Source organism: Protobothrops mucrosquamatus, unplaced genomic scaffold (genome assembly GCF_001527695.2).
Source record: "Protobothrops mucrosquamatus isolate PMUCROS unplaced genomic scaffold, P.Mucros_1.0 scaffold_67, whole genome shotgun sequence".
NCBI lineage: Eukaryota > Metazoa > Chordata > Lepidosauria > Squamata > Viperidae > Protobothrops > Protobothrops mucrosquamatus.
In genome coordinates this window covers 118,233-132,135 of record NW_015386143.1, presented here as the reverse complement: position 1 = coordinate 132,135, position 13,903 = coordinate 118,233, and the positions used below count along the sequence as shown (strand labels likewise).

General features: G+C 40.2%; 1 protein-coding gene across 1 annotated transcript; it reads left to right on the top strand.

Annotated features, from left to right (window-relative positions):
- The first annotated feature begins 432 nt into the window (after nucleotides 1-432).
- LOC107284982 (keratin, type II cytoskeletal-like) lies at nucleotides 433-9,473 on the top strand. Its single transcript, XM_015813122.1, has 9 exons — nucleotides 433-1,020; nucleotides 2,481-2,692; nucleotides 3,923-3,983; nucleotides 4,806-4,901; nucleotides 6,107-6,271; nucleotides 6,398-6,523; nucleotides 8,071-8,291; nucleotides 8,731-8,759; nucleotides 9,025-9,473. Exons 1-9 carry the CDS (start codon nucleotides 433-435, stop codon nucleotides 9,471-9,473), a joined length of 1,947 nt encoding a protein of 648 aa, XP_015668608.1.
- The last annotated feature ends 4,430 nt before the right edge of the window (nucleotides 9,474-13,903 follow it).

Below are 13,903 nucleotides of genomic sequence, written 5' to 3'. Positions count from 1 at the left end.
AAATGCAAAAGACTTCTCTGAAATCATTTAGCTCAGGCCTAATTGCCATATGGAAAACAGTTTAATTAGGTCACTCAAGATCACCATCAAGAGGCATGCAAGGCAAGCAACATTTTTCCATTTCAGATTATTTCACCCGCATCACGTTAGCTTTCTTTGAAGTCTTTTTTATTTGCACATTGGAAAATAAAAAGAAAATGTGCCTGCATGTTGACTATTTATGCATTCCAAGGAAAGGAAGCATAATCTTCCTAACCTGACGGCTATTTTGTAGCCCAGCCCAGATCCCAGAAGGTATATAAAGAATAATTCCTGATGTGAGCAGGAAAAGGCTTTGCTTCTGTCTGTAAGCCTCTATCTTCCTCTTTGGGAGCTCTGTTGGCAACTCAGCTTTGCTTCAACTGCTTGGGTTCTACCTTTTCCTTAGCCATCATGAGCAGGCAGTGCTGCACCTCTAAATCCTTTAATGGGAGACGGAATTATATTTCTAGCGGTGGGCTCCATGCGGGCAGCAATGCGTCCTCCTCCTTCCGCCTCCTTGAGCATAGCAGGAGATACTCTGGAGCAAACCTGAGTAGCAGGCAGGGCTACGGGGCTGCGCCTTTTGGCTACAGTCTTGGGCCGGTGGGCTTTGGTGCCGGAATTGCAAAGAATGAGGAATTTAGCAGTCAAAGTGCAGGGACCAACAGCCAGGCCAGAGCAGCTGGCAACCAAAGCAGCGGCCATCACAGACACGAAGCATTCACCAGCCAGAGTGTTGGTGGTGGGAATAGCCATGGCAGACGCTATCGGCCAGAAGGTTTCAGCACTCGAAGTCTGGGTTGCAATGTCAGACGTGCTGTCGGTTATGAATGCCTTAGCCGCTTTGGGGAAGGGAGGGGCATCCATACAGTCCGAATCAACCCAAACCTGTTGCAGCCTCTTAGGATCCAGATTGATCCGGAGATTTCTCGAGTGAAGGAGGAGGAGCGGGAGCAGATCAAAACCCTGAACGATAAGTTTGTCTCCTTCATTGATAAGGTGAGAAGAGTGAATGGTAAGGCTGGTTCTGTTGTGTTTTCTTAGAAAGCTCTCACTGGGCATTCTAATTAGAGAATGTTCTTTACCGGATGGACTAAAACTTTACTGAGTACAGATTAGGGTTGCTAGGACCATGTCCATGTCGTTCAATTATACCAGATTCTTCTTCTATTTGGAACTTGTGTTGTTTTCCTCCAATGGCCTCTTCCTTTTCTCCAGTTTGCACACACAAAGACTAGCAATGTCTAAAATGGCAACTGCACACGTGCTAGCCTCAACATTAACCTACAACGTGCACTAAATCTAGCATCCAATTATGCAGACTTGCATAAATCGTGACTTATCTGTATATGAAAAAGCAACAATGGACCATTTGTTAGAGATTCCTTCTTAAAGCAATGAGCTTTTGGGGGGAGGAAATGCATATGGCTTTGGAGTGATGCACAATCCTATTCTCCTATACATAGGCTTTTTGGAGGGTTATTTTTTTTTGTATGTATATCTTTGAGTTAGTTTTTTTACTCCTGGCGATTGCTTGAACCAATCCCTCCAGGTTTCCTGTCAAGGTTTTTCAGAAATAGATTTCCATTGCTTCCTTCCTAAGGCTGAGAGTGACTGGCCCAAGGTCATGCAGTTGATTTGTTGCATAAGGTGGGGCTAGAATTCACCTCTCCTGGTTTCCAGCCTGGTGCCTTAACCACTGCAGTAAACTGACTCTTACACATAGATCTAGAGAGTTTCAATTTTTAAAGTGTATTTATTATTAAATTTATTTGAAATTGTGGCTATATTTCTCCTTGTCCTGTCAAAATGTATTTCTCAACCACTTTTTACAGCTTTTTGGTGGACTAACCAAGTGCTGTACTGGAAACTGCTCTACAACATCTTTGGGGGAGTTGTGCAACATTTGTCTATGTGTGGACTGCAGTGGACCCATCATCACACACACACAGCCCAGAGCAGTTCTACTAATAGAAGTTATTGAACAGAAAGTCACAGCTAATCCAGCCTTTGTTAGCATCCTGTATGCATTAGTTAGGAAGGCATTGCAAGTGCTGAGTATTGCAAATTGCCATGTTTTTCCAATGATACATTGGAAGTTCCACCCTGTAATTCATTGCTGCAACTTTTAAGTCAATTATTCTAAAGTAAGCTAAGAATATTTTTAGAGATTGACTTTGTTTTACTCATGTTCAAAGCACACATTTGGATGTGTGCCCTTTATTTATTTCTTTTTCATTAACTGGGCTTTTATAGCCCATTTAAATCCTCTCTTCCAAGACATGAAATGGTGATACCTAGTTTTTTTTTCCAAAACAATAATATCAATAACAAGAGAAAGAATAATTCTTCTTTCAGTCAAAAAGTAGGCTCCTTTACCTTCCTAATATAATAGATCCTGAGGATCTGTTGATTGTCTGAAATAGTAGAAGAGCATCTTGACACTTGTCTCATTACAGGTCAAGCACTTGGAGCAACAGAATAAGCTTCTGGAAACCAAATGGAACTGCCTGCAGCAGCAGGAGCCTGTGGAGAAGGCCAACATTCAGCCTCTCTTTGAAAATTACATCACATCCTTGAAGCAGCAGCTGCAGCGGCTGCTGAATGAAAGGGAACAGCTGCAATTGGAGCAGTCAAAATTCCAGGATATGGTTGAAGAGTTCAAAAGCAGGTAATCAGTGAGAGGTCAAAGCAGGTGGGAAGAGAATAATGCTCGTAAGGCCTACCCGTGTCAGAAAGTAGTTGGGGAGCCTTGAAAATGGAATTGGGTTCTCTTAAATATGGATCTACCTTTTTATTCTGTAGTAGCAAGCAGAGGCCTGCTACCCATCATGTCAGGTGGGCACTGCCCTTTCTGGACTATTGTGGGGCAACAGAGCTCCTGGCTGAATGTAGGTCTTCTTCTGGCATGGGTGAGGAGAGGGAGACCTTTATCCATTATAGCACATTGGCTATTATCTCTTGCATTGTTTCTAGTATTTTAAAGCAGAAATCCATAACCTGGGGCCCCGAGCAATGTGTGCCCTCCAAAAACTTGAGTGTGGTTCTCAGGGTCCCTGCCCAAATTGCCACCTGCTTATAATTGCTAATGTGACAGAATATGTTAATTGCTACCTGCCCTGTGGAAGTGGGAAGGGCAATTATATCCAATGTGCTTAATCATATTAATTTAATGATGTGCTAATTTAAAAGGAAAGGAAGCAAAGTTAAGTTTGCGTTGGATTTGTTTGTTTGTTTGTTTGTTTGTTTGGTTGGTTGGTTGGTTGTTTGGTTAGTTAGTTGGTTGGTTAGTTATAAAATTTATTCCCTTATTTATTTATTTTTGTCAAAGTCCCATTGACTTAGGGTGAAGGGCAGACCTTAGTCTAACCAACCAAAAAGGTGATAAAGTCTGGCTTAGAGCAGTCTCGGGCAGCATTAAAAATTATTGCCCATTTTGTACTACTGTCTTTCATACAGAAAAGGTTGGGGTGGAGCCCTGGCTGAACATCATACAAAGATTCCCAGCTTTTGAAGAACAAAGTTCTACCTTTCCTTTCCCAAAGCATGCTATGTGTGTCCTAGTATCTCCTCTTCCTTCTTCAAATCCGGAAAGTATTTGTAGACCTAGTGTTAGATGGAGTAATGCTGGCTGAAGTCTGTCCTTTTGAGATAATTGAGATTCTTTGAGATGATTCATTATCTGTACAATAGCCAGGAGGATCCTAATCCAGCCAATGAAACCTCTCCCCAAGTTCTGCTCCAACCATCAAGGGGCGTGAGGCAAAAGCTTTGAACTCACACTCTGCCCCAATCCTGACATTCACTCACACAAATTTTGCAATTCATTTGTTTTATGTGTACCTTGCATGTATATTTGTTTGTTCAAGTTCTTAGATATCTCCTTTTTTTCCACCTCAAGGTATGAAGAGGAAATCAACCACCGGATGAGTGCAGAAAATAATTTTGTGCTGCTAAAAAAGGTTAGATATTTCTGGTTCCTATATCTCAAAAAAAATGTAATTAAAATGATTCAACCCTCACCCAATATGTACACACTTCTGAGTAGTAGTAATGCTGGATCAGATGGAACGTAGGTTTATTGCATAAAAATAAAGGCCTGTGAAATTTACTTGAGATCACTATGAGCCACTTTGTGACATTTTGAGACAGGGTGCAAATTGATTTCATTCATCCATTCATAACATACAAACATTTCCGTGCTCCTCAGTCATTAATCACTGGTAGTATATAGAGTGGAGTTCAGGAGACATGCTCTTTTCCTATCCCTTCCAGCTAATCATCCCTTGTTGATGGTGACATTCTGCTGGAAATGGTGACACTGTCCCCTGTAGAACTTATCTGTCAATTTTTGAGTGACCAATGGAAGAGGAGAGATGGGACAAACAGCCCAATCTTCTTTACTGGTGTTCAAATTTTCAGTGTTTGGAAATCATGCTTGTTTTTCTCATGATAGGTCCCAGGCTGACACACATTTCCAATAAAGCAGATGATCCGCGAGATGCCAGTAGAGTAAACCATATAGCCAATGCTAATTAAGCGGCTAGGGTTAATGGGACTAATTGTCCAATATATTGGGAGGAGACCAGACTAGGAAAAAAATCCTCTATAAGACACTCATAATAATAATGAGGAACTGAAGGTTGATTTGATCAACAATCATATCAAAGTCATGAGTGGAGAATATGGAAAAAAATTCTTTGGGGGGAGAAGACATAATAAAATGTTTTGAAAAGTGAGTTTTGTTCCATTAAGATAAATGTACTTTCTGTCATGCTTTTCAGGATGTTGATATTGCCTATAGCAACAAAGTTGATCTAGAAGTGAAAGTGGAATCCCTGAGACAGGAGCTCAACTTCATCCGATGTGTCTTTGAAGCTGTAAGGATTTCCACATATGTGGCTTGTTTGTTCTTTCTGCACTGAAAAGATTCATAATCTCTGTTTCCCTTGGGTTCCTTTTTCCCCCATTTTACTTTGTACCAGGAGTTGGCCAAAAGAAAGGAGAGAATCTAATTTCTTTTTCATAAACCAAGGCAGAGGGATGGAAAAGATCCAGCTCTGTCCCAAATAGTTATGTATCAGAAGAATCCAAGCAACAGAAAGGATTTCGATTTGCAGGCCCATTGCAAACATTGCAGGGGATCCTCCTTAAATAGAGGACCCATGGTGGTGCTGCGGTTAGAATGCAGCATTGCTGGCTAATTCTGCCAACTGCCAGCAGTTCGATCCTGAGCAGCTCAAGGTTGACTCAGCCTTCCATCCTTTCCAAAGTTGGTAAAATGAGGACCCAGATTGTTGGGGGCAATAGGCTGATTCTTTAAACTGCTCAGAGAGGGCTGTAAAGCACTATGGAATGATGAATAAGTGCTATTGCTATTATTGACCACCGTAAATGATGGTTGGTTTTAATTATAAACCAAGTTCATGTACTATACAGTATATAGTTCAAGAATTTATAAATATCTGCATCAGAGAACAGGTGGAGCAGGATTCATCAGGCTCTATAATTATAAAAGTGATGTGACCACTTTAGGTGATATTTCATGAGAGTGGCAGTGAAGTTCCTGGATATTCTTTCTGAACATCTTGACTGTTCTTCCAAATTTGAGAATATAGTTGTGGATGTCTTACAATCTGATATAGTCCCTGAAATGATTTATTACCCGAACTAGGTAACATCATCAGTGCTAGACTGATGATGTTATCTAGTTTGGATAATGAAATGTTTGCAAGAAAACAATCAGGCTCAGAGAGCACCAAGGACCCCTCATTTCAACCCTGAGATACAAATATTCTCCTTTATTGCTATGGTCCCTGAAACTTTTCTGTCACTGTTATTGAAGTAGGTTGCATGTATTGCAAATCAAACCAGCTATCCTAGGAATGAAGAATGGTGCAGCAGTCTTCTCTAGAGTCTTGAGGGAAGGGGTTAACAAGTGGAGGGAAATGGTATAATGGATAATTGGATCATTTGCTCAAAGGGGAAGATGTGAACCTTTCTAGCATGTCTTCTTGTACTGGGATAGGAGTTTCCTGCATTATTCAGAGTACTTTCAACATCTTTTGCAACTTCTTCTTGACAGGAGATAGAGAGTTTACAGGCAGCAAATGCAGAAACCAACGTTATTGTGTCAATGGACAACAGTAGAGTCCTTGACATGGAAGGAATAATACACTCAGTGAGATCTCAGTATGAAGAGATTGCCCAGAAGAGCAAGGATGAGGTCAATGCTCTGTATGAAAACAAGGTAGGCTTGGCTTAACTTATGTTCCCTGGAGGGAAATGAGTGTTTTTATGATTATTGAAGTTAGTAGAATCCAAAGTTACAAAGCCACAACAAACATAAAAGAATAGGCTTTCTCCTGTATTTCAGTACAAAGAGCTACAGAACACATGGGGAAATTATTGCAACAATCTCAGCAGTGGCCGTCATGAAATCCAAGAACTTACCCGTATGGTCCAGAGATGCAGAAGTGAAGTGGAAAGTACCAAAAAACAGGTAAAGAAGCTGATCTAAGTCTAGAATAGGCAAAAGAAAATGTGCTATTGAACAACTCCCACCTGTCTTCCATCAGTAGGGCTGAGGTTGCACTGTGAAGGCAAGAAAAGTCCAACATCCGAAGAATCATCCATTACCCACCTCTTCACTAAATGCACAGGGAACAAAGCACACTTTACCACTTTACATTTGATAGTTTTAATTTTAAAATCTAGAATTGGGCATGTATATAAAAAACTAAGGACACGATCAAATCCATGTCCTGTCTGATCCTGAGAAAGGCAGGAAGCAGCATGGGCAGTGCAGGCCTTAGAAAGGTACATGTTATACACTGCCCCATGAGCTGTATTGGTTACCAGTTTGTTTCCAGGTCCAGTTCAAGGTGCGGATTTTGACCTTTAAAACACTATATGGCATGAAGACAAGTTGTTTGAAGGTCTGCCTCCCCACAGTTGTATCTACGCTTCCTATCGGGTCCAGCAGGAGAGGCATGTTATAGATTCCATACGCTAAGGAGCTGCATCTGATGGGACCTTGGGGATGGCCCTTTTCTGCCCTGGCACACCTGCCCTCTGGAACATCATCCCCCCCAATGTTGACATTCTCTCTCTCCCTCTCCCTCTCCCTCCCCCCTCTCTCTTTCTCTCACTCACTCACTATTTATTTCATAATTCTAAACTGCCCATTTCCCTCCAAGATTAATTCCAATCCTATTGACCTTTAGGAAATCTTTCAGCAGGCCTCAGGATCCCTTGGTAACAAGGAGGCCACAAGTTGGCTGCATTATGCATTCTCCCATGATCTTGTTTTTATAAATATATGTCTAATTGTTTTTAATAGTGACTTAAGATTGTTTTAATTGTTAGTTTTATTGAATGCCATCCATGGATGCACTTGTGAGATGAGCAGGTATATAAATCTGATGAACAAACAGATGTGAATTTATTGGGAATTTTTGCAGTGTTAATTTTGTAGATTAAGAATACAGTGCTGATATTTACATTAGATCTCTCATCAAGTCTTACTTAGGCTTGTCTCTGATTGGCTTCCAAGTTCAGACAAGATTGAATTTGTTCAGATAGTATGGCTCTAGTATTATGAATTTAACAGACATTTTGATCATTCTGAAATGGGATGCAAAACCTAGGGGCCATCATCTTTAAATGCGGTCCCCAGAGTCCCTCCAAAATATACTACTGAATGATCATTTTTAATATGCAGAAAGGATAAATGACAAATGACATGGGGACTCAGCAGATTAAATGTATAATTAAAGTTCACTTCAAGCACATTTGACTTATCCTGTCCTCTTCTTCTTGGGGAGCCATCTAAAGATCAACTTCGTCCTCATCCCCAGAAGAATTGATAGAACATTAAGGATCACTAAAATTCAGACAATCTGATTGATGGATTTAGAAAAAGAACGTGCTTTCTTTCTCCCCCCCCCCCAGTCATTTTGTGCCCCTTTCTCTCCTCTCCACTTCCTGCTGAGGAAGCTCAACTTGTCCCAAGTTCATTTTTTTTTTTTTGGTCTGGCTCTTTTCAAGATTGATGCGTTACAGACATCTATTGCTGACAATGAGCAGCGAGGAGAGAGTGCTTTGAAAGATGCCAAGTTAAAGCTAACTGAGGTGGAGAACAATCTGCAGAGCTCAAAAGATGAATTGGCTCGCCTGCTGAGAGATTACCAGAACGTGCTGAATGTCAAGATTGCCCTGGATATTGAGATTGCGATGTATAAGTCACTTCTGGAGGGAGAAGAGAACAGGTAAGTGGGTTAAAAAAAAAACAAACAGCAAAAAATCCCAAAACACACAACTACAGATTGCTAATGTTCTTGTGGGAAAGTCATCTGATCATATTTCAGGACTATAATGTGCTGTAATAAAAAATACTGAATGAATCAGCTGATACTTTGAGTATAGAGAGAGCTGCTATTTAAATTGCTTTTCACTGTCTATGGCCAATTCTTCACTTTTAATAAACTCCAGATTGTGATTGGGGGTGTGTGTAAAAAACATAGGGCAAATACACTAATATACAGCATTTGAATCTACCAACTGTCCTAAAGGATCACAGTTCAAAAATGAGCTGGGAAAGTATTTAAACATTTGAAACTCAATCAGCCATCTCCTTCATACTGATATCTGGGATACAGAACTAGCTTCTTGGGACATTAATAATTATTCTTTCTCCTTTCTCCACAGGATATCTAATGCTCCTCCTGTTAACATATGTAAGTAGTTTTGAAACGCACATGTGTATTGTCATGAATATTTGCCTGATGCCCTAGATCAGGGGTAGGCAACCTTGGCTCTTTTATGACTCGTGGACTTCAACTCCCAGAATTCCTGAGCCAGCTGGCTCAGGAATTCTGGGAGTTGAAGTCCACGAGTCATAAAAGAGCCAAGGTTGCCTACTCCTGCCCTAGATACATAACCTTGGATTACAAAAAAAAATGTTATTCAGCATTGCTTCCCCCCCTCCCTTTATTCTTATAGCTGTTGTAGGTTCTTCCAACATCTCTGTAGCTGGTGGATGTTCTTATGGCAGGACAATCGGAAGGAGACAAGGTTACACCCAAAGAAACAAGAACGGCAGTGGAAGATCCAGCTCTAGAAGTGGAGATCACGGCAGCAAACATGCGCTAACCCCTAGGAGTGGAGACAGCCTTTCTAAATCCTCCATAAGCTCTGGGTTTGGACAAAGTGGTAGCCCTACTGTGGTCTCATCTACTCCTAAGAATTCTGATCTGGCCAATGTGGGAAGTCCTGGAAGTGGAGGGTATAGTTCTAAGAGTAGAGGATACAGCAGCACAAACACAACACATATTTCTGCAACTACCGGGGTTTCTAGCAAAGGTGCCTCCGGAGGGATCTCTGTGAGTGGCAGCTATAATATCCAGAGCAGTGGAGGATACTCTGGGGATGATTACAGCAGTCTTTATTAGAACATGGCACAAATGACATCTCAACATTCTCCACCTCTTTGTGAGCAAAACCGTAGCACACTCTAAAAATTAAACGAGGGAAGGAAAATTTCATTAAACTTCTGCTGGGGCAAGTTTTCCACTAAGTTCCCCATGTATGTGTAATCATTCGCTGTGACAGTGCACAGCTTTTTCAGTTTATTCCTGAAGCTATTTGTTCCTGTCAATGCAGGGGGTGGGATTAATAATTGCATTGGTAGCCTTTTTTGCCATCTCCACAAAGCCCTGGATATTGAGTGTGTTTATGTGTGTGTGAACCACTTAAAATAATAAAAAGTCAGTTGGCCATGTTAGGAAAAACATGGGTAGAATCGGGGATGGGGAAGGAAAGGACTTTCCAAACTAGTAGAATTCTTCAGCAGATATTTTAAAGGATTACTCCTTGAGCAGCAGGTGTTTCTCGCTAATATTTATTTAAAGAAGCCTCATTTAATCGCTCCCCTGCCCCCAAATGAAAACCAGTAGCTTACTTTCCTTTTTGTCTAGGAAGTGGGTTGGGTAAAACCATATTTAGGAATGTATCTTTCTGATATTTGAGTCTTGGCCAGGAATAGAACACTAGCCTGGAGAACATGCAGGACAGTCTGGTTTAATCTAAGGAGAATCTAGTTCATTTTGAAAGCAAGTTTAAAAACTGAATCACTGATTCAGTTGGAGAGTTTTTGATTGGCTCAAAGGGGGGAAAAAAGATACTCCACCATTCCATTCAACAAAAATTGCCATATATTTATAGTCTATGGGTAGGAAGAAGGGCCCGTTGAGGGACTGCATGACAAATCTTTGGGCAAGAGACTTCAGTGTTGAAATGGTCTGTTGATCTGGAGAGGTTTGCAAACAGATTTGCTTCCCATCATAACCAGCATATTAGCTTTGTTAATAAGGCAAATCGACAAACCTTAATTAAGTAAAGTATGAAGAAGAACAGTGATGGCATTTAGGAACCAATCGTGAGAAAATTTGGAGAAGAGGCTGGCTTCTTTTTTTTTTTTTTACCTGAAGCATCTCTGAACTACAAGGGGGTCTCATCATCATTCACACTTTCTAGGGAGCCCCTAAAATTGTGATTTTGTGAGAAACGCTTAAAACGTTCTCCCTAGCACAGAAGTCCAATATTCCTTTGATAGTATATTCCCACAATTCCTAAGATAGCAGTTCAGGTCTTTCAAATATATGTCCTTTTAACAGAGCTACATCTCTCTGCTGTAACTTCCATAGGAGTTGCAGGTATTGAGAATGTCAACAAAAAGCACAAAAATAATATCTGAATTATGCTTCAAATTTCTAATCCCATGCATGTGGGAGAACATGTGACACATGGCTATTGTCCAAGTGTCTGCCATTGTTACTGAAAAAAAAATCCTCCTATTTTCTTTGTCTTGCATGTTTCGTGCAATTTTTCCAAACGAAATAGCATTTCATTCTTTAGCTGTAAAAATCTGAAGTGTCCAAGAATGAATGTCTAAAATGCAACTAATGGCCTCTTTGAATAATGAGAAGACAGAAAGTGGCTTCCTACATTTGGAATGAATGATGCTTCTCAGATTTGATTATACTTTTAGATGCTACTTATCTGATCAATTGGCTAAATCTGAATAAATCACACTTTTCCATACAAAAATCAATATTTGCAAGCGACAGTAATACCTGAGGTTTTTGGGCCACAGAATTCAAGATACCGTTGTTGTTGTTGTTGTTGTTGTTTTTGAAACAGATACAAAACAGTGCTTTTCTACTGGATGGAAATAGTTATTAGAATTTGTATTCAACGAGCAGCTCTTCTGAATTTCTTGGCATGAAAAAGCCGTTGTTACTAGGTTTTAAACCGAGTAGAGGCTTATGGTAAAAAAAAAGTTTATGAAAAATCATTTCTGGGACATTTTGCAAGGTTTCACTGCAGCAATCCTATGGGGTTGTAGTGGCTGCAGAAATGTGCCTGGATACTATGCTAAAACCAGAGCCAGAATTCTATTAAGAACTCAAGGAAAAGCAAACAGAATGTGGGTAGTTGTGAAAGTGAATAGTGCAAAGATCAATTGTGTGTAGCCTGTTGGAGCAAGTGTTCATCTTTTTAGATTTAGAATGATGGCAATGTTGGTTTTAAGGATCTAGGCTTGGTTCTATGAATGGCTACTCTGATGGAACAATATCTTTTAAAAGTATTTTTACTCTGGGGAAAAGAATGGTTTGTTTTTGTTTCTATAGAGATATAGGTGTGTATGGCATTAGCAACCCCCTTTTTTCTCATGTTGCTATTGTCCATTTACAAACTGCCTTTATAGCCACTGCACAGGCCACCTCCCATCCTTTACCATTCTAGTTAGCGATATGCATTAACACATAGATGCATTGATTAAATCATGGGGCAGAATTATTATTTTTTTGATGGGTTGAAGATTTTATGTGTATTCTGCTCATAAAAATGTGTCCCCTCCCTCTTTTCTGTGGCATGCAAGTTAGAACTGGCCTGCCACAGTCTGAACCAGCCCAAATTGTCATAATCTGTATTACATGTTGAGATGAAGAAGGCAAGTGCTACTCTTTGCTTGAGAATGTGCCTTAATTCTTCAGTAATTTATCCTGCGCTCTATTTATCTAAACAAATAAATTCTTCTTGCTCTAAGCAGCTGCTCTTTCTGGCTTCAAGATTTTCTTATAAGCATTTACAATCAGCAGTTGATAGTGGATCAAGGTCAAAACAGAGTAAATAAAAGAAGAGTTCAAAAGACTTTCCTGTCAGAAGCACCATTCATTTCCCAGACTATGCATGAAACATACATCACTAAAAGTTTTTGTACAATTATGCTTGTATTGCATTTGTGAATAAAGCTGAGCTCCCCCCTCCCAAAATGGGAAATGGTACCCAGATAATTCACATCTATCAATCAATTAATCAACCAATGCCTGGTGTGCATGTCTAAATACATGCTTTTGAAAATGCTATGAAACAATTTGGACCTCACAAAATTGTGCATGATACTGTGTATATTGTGGGAAGAGGCACCATGTGTGCATAGCAAAGAAAAATATACACCATACTGCAGTTTCCCCTGTGAAAAGGTTGCAAAAAGGATGCTTGCAGGTAAAGCATATGCAAAAATTAACACTAATGAAAAATGAATCATAGAATCATTGGACTTTAGAGGTGGTCCAATCTGCTGCCCAAATCAGAAGACCTTATTCCATCCCACACAAAGAGCTGTCCAATCTTTTCTTGAAAACCTCCAGTGATGGAGCACCCACAACTCCAGAAAGCAGGCTATTCCACTGATTAATTACTCTCATTGCCAGGAAATTTCTCTTTAGTTCCAGATTGGATTTCTCTTTAACCAGTTTCCATCCATGGCTTCTTTTCCTGCCCTTAGGTGCTATGGAAAATAAATTGAGTCCCTCCCTCTTCTCTGTGACAGCCCCTCATGTACTGGAAGACAGCGATCATGACACCTCTAATCCTCTTTGTTAGGCTAGACATACCTAGCTCCCTTCATTGTATGATATATCCTGCAGGCCTTTTATCATCTTCTCTGCACTCTTCCTAGGATCTCAGCTTCTTTATTTTATCGTGGAGGCCAGAATTGGATGGATCTGCTTTAAAACATGCTGGTTCTACACTCCCCGCATCAAACATAAACTTGGTGTGATAATTAGAACCCCATTTATGACTTCATGATTCTGATGTGCTTACCAGCAGACCGATGATACTGGACTGTGTCCTGGAAGTCATGACTTAAATGTCAGCAAACAAGTCAAAGAAAATGTTGAGCAACTATGCAACAACTAGCGATACGTAGCACCATCTAGTGGGAAATGAAGATAGATAACTCACAGAAAAATGATTTAAATTAAATCTATTCCTCCTTTGATTTCAAAAGTCTGCCATTTATCTTTTCAATTTTACCCCTTACGTGTTTCTGTTCCTTTGAATTTTATATTCAGTTTTACATCTATAGGTCTCTTCCCTATTTACTTTTTTGCTTTTCCTACTTTCTGTTTTTTTTTTCTTGATTCTTCTTCTTCTTGTTGTGCCATATCCGTTATCGGACGTTGGCAATCATGTTGGCGATCCTGTTTTTATCAGCAGCCGCACAAAAAAGTGCTGCTGAGTTTTGTCCAAACCAGTCCCTTAGATTTTGAAGGCATGATGTTCTTGATTATGTTTGTAAATATTTAGTAAAGTAAAAAAATGAACTTTTTTCTTTTGTTGAGACAGTTCTGTATGGATCAGTATTTCTCTCCACTTCTTAACACTACTACTAATGTTCATCTTCCTGATGCTACAAATTCTGGAAATTGTCCAACCTTTACCATCTCCCCCCCTCTTCTTCTTCCTCCCCCTCCCCCTCTCCCTCTCCCTCCTCCTCTTCCTCCTCACTTCCCTCACCCTTCCTTTCCCC

Coding starts and splice junctions, on each gene's coding strand:
- LOC107284982 (XM_015813122.1), top strand. CDS start 433: ATGAGCAGGCAGTGCTGCACCTCTAAATCCTTTAATGGGAGACGGAAT. Junction 1,021..2,480: donor TTGTCTCCTTCATTGATAAG/GTGAGAAGAGTG, acceptor GTCTCATTACAG/GTCAAGCACTTGGAGCAACA. Junction 2,693..3,922: donor GTTGAAGAGTTCAAAAGCAG/GTAATCAGTGAG, acceptor TTCCACCTCAAG/GTATGAAGAGGAAATCAACC.